Genomic DNA, 7,842 nt, shown 5'->3' with positions numbered 1-7,842 from the left:
TGTATTTGATATGAAGGTGTTTGCTTTTGGTTTGCATTTCGTAATGACTACATATGTTTCCATGTTTAATGGCAATTAAGCCCTAATGATTTGCTTGTTAAGAACTACAAAGTGTGCACATCTATATAATTTGTTGACTAAATAATTTCATATTTTATTGGGTTTTGCATCGATAATCTTTACAAAGTGAATTATAATATCCGATCATAAGCAAGGAGTTTCGTGAATCGGCAACGAATTGAACTACTTTTGTTTAAGAACTCCTTCACAATTTTGCGGAGCCAAGTATCTGTCTTGAAATAATAGAAGCATATAATGCGTGCTCAATATGTCTATAATTTTTTATATCCATACTAATTTAGAGTAATATTAGGTAGATTTATTAGACCACATTTGCAAACCATGTCACATATGTACCAATAGAAAATAAGCAAGTTAATCAACACTTAAGTAATAATTCAATCATCAACAGAATTCACTATTTCGAATTATACAGAGAAAAAGACAAAAGAAAGTGTGAAAAAAAAAAGACAAAAGAAAGGGAAAAGTGCGTATACAAATAGCAGAAGTTTGTGATAGTATTTTACTTACTCAAGTAATGAGAGTAAACACGTTAATCAATATAAAGTAATAATTCAATCATCAACAGCTATATCATATGATTTACTTTAAATTGACAGTTTCGTAGCATTATCCAACAAAATATGAGGTGTTTTTTTTTTTTTTAATTAAGGGGGATGGCCTCTGGTATCTGGATATTGGAGGGCAGTATGATTACACAGCCATGCCACTAATTCTCAGTTAAAGTTAGAGCATGGTTTAGTGGGTAAAAGTGGTATTTATGCAGCACCCCACGCTCGATGAAAGAAAAGGAATCACTGCCCAGAAATTGTAAGACAGTATGATTCCTCCATATATATCTGTGTATGGTGTTGCTGCTGGTAGTGCTAAGTAGTTGTCAAGCTCAGCAGTGCACACACTCACGCACACATCCTCACGCTCACAGAATATATCTGCTTTGCTTTATTAGGACCGTATGATGTGATCTGATGCGTACCAAAAACTCATCCCATCTTTTATATTTGGATTCAGCCTCAGCATCCGCCATTTGCATGGACTATTGGGCATGCACTCTCTTGTTTATGCTATCCGAATTTTAGGGAAGAGAAATAGGATATTGCATTTTTATAATTTGGAAATGCGTGTAGTAGGTTGGTTCCAGAGAGTTTTTTTAGGAAAAAAATAATTGAAAAGATGCGTAGTATTCATATTTTAAGCGTCAAATAAATAAATAAATTCATGTTGGTTAGTAATGCTTTTGTAAAATAAATTTCAAGATGATGGTGGTGGTAGTAGAGTGGTTGTGGCAATAGTGGGGTATGGGGCAATGATGGTGGGAGTGGTGGTGGTGGCGGCGATAGTGTTACAAGGTGATTGTGTTAACAAAAGTTGTAAGAGATGTTTGTAGCAATGATGGTTATGGTGGCGGAGAAGGTGACAAATGTGGTGACCCTAGTGGATGGTGAAGAATGTGGTGGTGCTGGTGGCGGCGATGGTTGTGGGTGGTGAGACAATGGAGGTGTTAGTGGCCATGATGGCTAAACGATAAGATAATTATGCAAAATTTACTTAAAGACTTGTCAGCCGAAATGATCCATAAAATTAACTTAACTCTTCAATTTGGTCTTTACAATATTAATCAATAAATGTTTTTAGCACATTACAGAAAATCAGAAGAAATCCTAATGGTAGAACTACATTGATGCTTCGCATTCAAAGTCAACTAGAAGATTATCGATTTTTATTCTTAGGAGATAAATTAAGGAGTTAGGTTAATCTCATAATCATTTCAACTATAAACCTTTCTCTGAACTATGTGAAGAGAAGGATTCAAGTAAAGAGATTCAAGCATAGAGAGTAAGATACTATTTTAGTCAACTTAACTAAAATCAGATTACAGACGACATTTTGTCACATTGATAAAAAAAAAAAGTGTTACTTTTACACTACAGTGTTGGTTCGAACCATTATCTCCTAATCTACAACTAATCTAAAAAATATATCGTATGACATAAAAAATAAAAAATAAAAAATAAAAACCGAAAACCAGATTATGGTGACACTTTGTTTTATTAATGTGTGTTATTTTAATACAGGGAGAGAGACACACATCAGACTGCTTCTCTTACTTTGTGCCGTATGGAGGGTCCTTAGGTCTTTCTCTCTCTCTCTCTCTCTCTGACTCTCTGTGACTCTCAGCTTCCTGTCAGCCAAATCAAAGACCTGTTCTTCAATCCAAAATTTGTTTTGCTTTTTCTTCAGCCACTGATCCACCCAGTCGTTTCAGGTATACTCGCCGTAGTCTCCAATCACCTCCGCCGAATCGTTCCATTTTTCCGAATTTTGGTTTCTGGTAATCTTCACTTCCAGTGACTGTGAGTCACAGTGAGTTCTCTTCTTTTTTGTTTGTTTTGATTTCAGCTCTCTCTTTCTTTCTTTTCCCTGGTTTTGGGTATCTCAGACTTTGAAGGGAAGAACTGGTTTTTCATTTTTATTTCTGGGTCTCTCTCTGTCTCTTGTTTTGAAATTTTCTTTTTATTTACTTGCATTGAATTTCCCCACAAAACCCTTTATTTGTTTATGGCACACAGTCATTCAACGCTCATCAATTGAATTTTTTTTTATTTTCTAATTATATATCAAAGTTCTATAACCATTTGTCCTGAAATCTGAAAACCCACCATCAATTTACTTTATTTTATTTTATTTTATAATTCCTGGTTGTGGCTGTGATTTGGTTTCTGAATCTCTGTAGATATGATGATTGCAACTTGATCAGTAGATTACTCTTTAATTTTCTTCAGTTTTCTGACCTGCATGTAAATATTGATAAAATCTTCAGCTTCACACTATTTAATTTTTTAATGTATCCACTGATTAATTGTTATATGAGAATATGCTGAAGTTATCATTGTAAATTATTTTGCGGGCTTGCTTGTAAGTATGGTTCCTGTGCAGAAAACAAGATTATTTGTATTTTAAGGGATGCTTGATTATTTGTATCCACTGATTAATTGAATCTTTCGGCTACTTGTGGCGGATTTGTTTTCTCATCAAGGGTGGACTGCTGTTGTTAAATGCATTAGTTTTCGTTCTTCTTGGTCCTTTTTCAGGATTCTCAGAGTTCTTTTATTTCTGATTAACGTCTGTTTTATGGTCGTTTTTCTGAAGATATTTCATTCCATTTAGCAGGTTTCAAGTATAAATTGAGTGATTTTGCATTGTGAATTGTGATGTCTCCGCCACTGCTTGGTGTTGATGAGGAGGAGGGTCAGAGCGATGTTACATTGTTGGCTTCTTCGGGTTCTATGGAGAGTGTATGCCAGAACAGTTTGGAACTGAAGGAGCGAAATTACATGGGATTGTCTGATTGCTCTTCGGTAGACAGTTCGAAGGTCTCTGCTGTCTCTGATGGAAGTAAAAGTAGTCTGCATTTGAAGGCTACAGAACTTAGACTTGGGCTTCCTGGATCCCAGTCTCCTGAGAGAAACTCAGAGGCGAGGGTAATCTCCACTCAACTTGATGAGAAGCCCTTGTTCCCGTTGCATCCTCTAAAGGATGGCCACCATTCTTCATTGCAGAAAACAGTTGTTTCGGGAAACAAGAGAGGTTTCTCCGATGCTATGGATGAGTTCTCAGAGGTAAAAACAACTGGTTTGCTTGAAGAGAGAATTGGATATGTTTATTTATTTATTTATTTATTATGTCTAGCTTGACGATCACCTGATTTGTGATGCAGGGGAAATATGCTAATTCAGAGGTAAACCTGTTACTGTCACCCAGACCTTCTCCAAACTTTGGACTGAAATCTGGTTCTGCTCTTGAGAACCTTGGGACTCAACCACCCAAAACAAAAGAGGTGGCACCAGCAAAGGTAGTACAAGAGAGGCCTCATGCTGTCAACGAAAGCAGACCGAATCATAACGAAAATAGTACTAGCGGTGCACCTGCTTCCAAGTAAGTGCGAGAAAATTGTCGTACCACTGAAATTTATTTGGCAGAAAATTTGTACTTTGGCCTTGCAAGATGATAATGGAGTCTCAGCTTCCTTATATATCAGGGCGCAGGTTGTGGGTTGGCCACCTATAAGATCATTTAGGAAGAACTCATTGGCCAGTACATCAAAAAACACTGAGGAAGTAGATGGAAAATCGGGCCCTGGTGCTCTGTTTGTCAAAGTCAGCTTGGACGGTGCACCTTATTTGAGGAAAGTAGATTTGAAAAATTACTCTGCATACCAGGACCTTTCTTCTGCTCTTGAAAAGATGTTCCGCTGTTTTACCATAGGTGAGCAGTTGCGAACATTCAATGTTTACAGATGTCTTTGCGAAATATGAGTTTAAGTAGAAAGCTTCTGCATTTTGTATGGATCCAGTTACTGCTATGTTGGTATGATTTCAGGTCAATATGGGTCTCATGGAGCTCCAGGCAGAGAGATTAGCGAAAGCAAGCTGAAAGATCTGCTTCATGGCTCAGAATATGTTCTAACTTACGAGGACAAAGATGGTGACTGGATGCTCGTGGGCGATGTTCCTTGGGAGTAAGTTCTCATTCATCTGCACATTTGTTTTTCTACTAAGTTCATTTTGTTATGTACATAATTGACTTGCCAATGATACAAAAAATCTTAAATCTCAAAAACTGCCCCTTTACAACTTAACTTTTGCATAGGCTGGCAATGGAGTTACATTTTGTATTAAGTAGCACGGATTTACATTACTTTTTTGGTAAGGGTTACGTTAGTTTGGCTATAATTTAAAGGGAGCTGTTATCTGCACTCCGCTCTAGTAAAAAATATAATGGCGGGAGGAGTGCAGGATGAGTATTTTTGAGTGCTAATAACATACTCAATATAAAATCCGAATTGATTTTGAAATTTTGCAAGTCAATGAACTAGTGAAGGTTTTTTTACTTTTTTTTTTGTTTTGTTTTTGTTTTTTTTTTTTTGAGCAAAATGGTGGACTTTCATGGATAGGTAGGTATTTTCGTCGATTGTTTATACGAGCTTCTATATGCTGCATACAGCATGCACGTAACTTCTATGCGCACATTAAACTTGTTTTATTGGAACCCTAGATTAGGACATCAGTTTGATATAACTTGGGATGGCTTGAACTTGAATAACATGTGGAAAACTTATAAACTATGACTGATGGAGGTGAAATGTGATATTGTAATGTGTAACCCATAGAACTTGATGTTAGTCGTTATTTATCGTCATTGAGGGGGACTCTTGTTAAGCAATGCAATTAAAGTATATCTGAAGCATCATAAAGACGTGAATGTAGATGTAGTTGCATTTACCTTGTCAACCATCAACTTATATAGATGTAGATGCAGTTTACTTCCTTTGTCCGCCATCTATTGAAGTGAATAAGGCAGCGTCACCAAGAATGGCATCGTTGTTATAACTATGAGTTATAAGCCAACATGTCAAGATGTTAGTTTAGATATTCATAGGCATAATTTTCCAAAAATTCAGACAGTCATAATAATTATTTTATTTCTGTAATATATGGAAACTCTTATTTGCATCGTAATGAGAGAGAAAATTAGCTTTATCAACTATTGAAAACAGGTTTTGCATTATAGCGCAAAAAGGAATACAAAGTTCTGCCATGCTATAGTTATCAAGGAACTTCTTAACCATTAATAAGATAGATTGTTTCTTATTCTAAGGAGGTGATCTGTTTTCTTTTGTAGCGCTGACCTCTCATGGTCATAACTAGGTGTGATTGTAATGTTTCAAAATGTGGGCATCATGGTGAGCTTTAATGTGTTGCCATGCATGGACGGTTTATGTTACGATGTGCCGCATCTATTTATTTACCATTTTGCTTTGATGAAGTTAAAATATGTTTAAGTGTAATGTTGATTTTGAATATGTACCAGGGCTTTTTAATATTTTATTGCCTTAAAGTCTGATTCAAAATATGGACTTTTGACAGCATGTTCATTGATACCTGCAAAAGGATGAGGATTATGAAGAGCTCTGATGCCATCGGCCTAGGTGCGCATATTATATTCTATTATATTCCATGGATTATCATTAATCAGGATCACAGAATTAAGACAGCCCTTCACTTTCCCCTACGATTGAGATTTGCACTTTACTGATTTTATTCCATCTATAATCCCAAAGAAAACATAGGTTATCCAGGGAGTTTAGTTTTGTCTGTAAATTCGGAACGTTTCCTTGTTAGGATTGCAATGGTCGAACTAATTGGGTGCTGATTATGGTGTTAGTTTTCATTAGTACATAATTGAAAACAAATAATTAGGATTGAAGTTTCAAATACTACAGGGTAACAGGAAGGAGTACATCCAGTATGCTGTTTTATTTATTCAAGTTTTATTTAGCAGATAAGCACAACAAAGTTCGCTCTCATTTCACCTGTATGTTTCGTAACTTCAGCCTTCTAAGATTTTACACTATCGATCTTAACCACATTTAGATTACAAAAACTAAGTTTCTTTTATAAGAAATTGGGCCATGCTTATTGCTTAATTATCGTTTCTTGTGATATGCTCCGTATTCAACCTTATTCTAGTATGTAGAGGGGTGCAGGGTACATCGGTGAGTTTGAATATAGCATATGCATATTCCACAGTATCCTTGTCGTCTTTGTATTTATTTTTGTTCATTTTATGTACAGCACCAAGGGCCATGGAGAAGTGCAGGAACAGGAACTAGCCGGTAATATACATTGTGATGTCTTCCATCCAACAGTCTGGAATGAAGGCAATGCCTAAAACCACGGCAACCAGATAAATCGGAGTGCAAGGATTTGTAGATCTTTGGGCTGGACGGGACATCACAGGTGGCTGGTCTTACTATCTTAATACTACATCTGTGTTTTTTGTTTACCGTGGATTCATGTTTCCGAGCGTTCTGTTTCTAACTTATTTACGTTATCAAAGCTACCGAAACTCAATCTCTGCAGTTGTATGTGCACAGGTTCCTGTTCCCATACAGGATCCTTAAGTTTGTAAAGTGCCAATTGTTTGTGAACCTTTTGTGATGAATGCGTGTGAGCTAAAACTTCCAAGTTTCTGTCATTCTGCCTCCATGTATTCTATCCCCTCCTATCCCAGGGCATTTATCTGTTTGGCCCCACTCGAATTCTGAGACCGGACGAAGACCGGTGTTCCGCGGCTTTATTATTAAGAACTTTGTATGGTTTATGGTTTGTGCTTGAATTATTCAGATATTGCCCGTATTAGTAGGTAGTGTTTACCGGAAAGGTTAGGGGGGTCATGTTCATGTTGCGGTGTTTGGATTTATTTGTGTAGTTTATGGTTGAGAAATTGCAAATGGGGCCAAACGGCCCAAACCCGAACAACTAACCATGAATGCTCCTGGGCAACTTATATCTGGTATTATTTTGTGGTGGTTGGAATTCTATTTTATTTTTTGGTACAACTGATATTGGGGGCATGCGGAATCGAACTCAGGACTTTGGAAAGCCTTGGTTGAAGGACTGGTTTGGATAAGATAAGTCCAATTAATTTGAGTATAAATCCTGTCTATGGTGGCGTTAAATGTATCATGGATCGTAGGGACGGGCATGGTCCGGTTTGATTTGGTTACTCCTCAAGTCATGTATCGAATTGTATAGTATTTTTGGTTTGGTTTGGTTCTTAAAATATAAAAAAATTAAAAATCAAGAAAAACACTGAACTAAACCGGACCGACTCAGTTGCGGTTCAGTTTGGTCGGTTTTTGGTCATGGGTTTGACGTGAGGTGAGCGGAGACGAGGGAGGTGATGAGGGTCGGATCG

At 36.9% G+C, this 7,842-nt stretch overlaps 1 protein-coding gene across 5 annotated transcripts; it reads left to right on the top strand.

The window, feature by feature from the left end:
• The first annotated feature begins 2,161 nt into the window (after positions 1 to 2,161).
• Positions 2,162 to 7,119, top strand: LOC108866623 (auxin-responsive protein IAA8-like). Of its 5 annotated transcripts, XM_048581534.1 has the most exons (8): positions 2,162 to 2,214; positions 2,348 to 2,413; positions 3,253 to 3,701; positions 3,800 to 4,017; positions 4,121 to 4,347; positions 4,462 to 4,600; positions 6,009 to 6,070; positions 6,717 to 7,119. In XM_048581534.1, the coding sequence occupies exons 3-8, from the start codon at positions 3,294 to 3,296 to the stop codon at positions 6,752 to 6,754; spliced, it is 1,092 nt and encodes a 363-aa protein (XP_048437491.1). In that variant the 5' UTR covers positions 2,162 to 2,214; positions 2,348 to 2,413; positions 3,253 to 3,293; the 3' UTR covers positions 6,755 to 7,119. The 5 variants fall into 5 exon arrangements, with proteins under 5 accessions (XP_048437491.1, XP_048437490.1, XP_048437493.1 ...); XM_048581533.1 differs by lacking the exon at positions 2,348 to 2,413 and having other exon boundaries at positions 2,190 to 2,347; XM_048581536.1 differs by lacking the exon at positions 2,162 to 2,214 and having other exon boundaries at positions 2,256 to 2,435.
• The last annotated feature ends 723 nt before the right edge of the window (positions 7,120 to 7,842 follow it).

Source organism: the organism of the source record quoted next, unplaced genomic scaffold, assembly GCF_019419815.1.
Source record: "Pyrus x bretschneideri cultivar Hongxiangsu unplaced genomic scaffold, Pyrus_bretschneideri_v1 Contig17, whole genome shotgun sequence".
Classification (NCBI taxonomy): Eukaryota; Viridiplantae; Streptophyta; class Magnoliopsida; order Rosales; family Rosaceae; genus Pyrus; species Pyrus x bretschneideri.
This window is presented reverse-complemented; position numbering and strand designations above follow the sequence as displayed.

What these genes read in the sequence shown, in the direction of transcription:
- LOC108866623 (XM_048581534.1), top strand. Translation starts at nt 3,294, where the DNA reads ATGTCTCCGCCACTGCTTGGTGTTGATGAGGAGGAGGGTCAGAGCGAT. An exon ending in GTTCCGCTGTTTTACCATAG is followed by an intron (nt 4,348 to 4,461) that starts GTGAGCAGTTGC and finishes GTATGATTTCAG; the next exon opens with GTCAATATGGGTCTCATGGA. An exon ending in CTCTGATGCCATCGGCCTAG is followed by an intron (nt 6,071 to 6,716) that starts GTGCGCATATTA and finishes TTTTATGTACAG; the next exon opens with CACCAAGGGCCATGGAGAAG.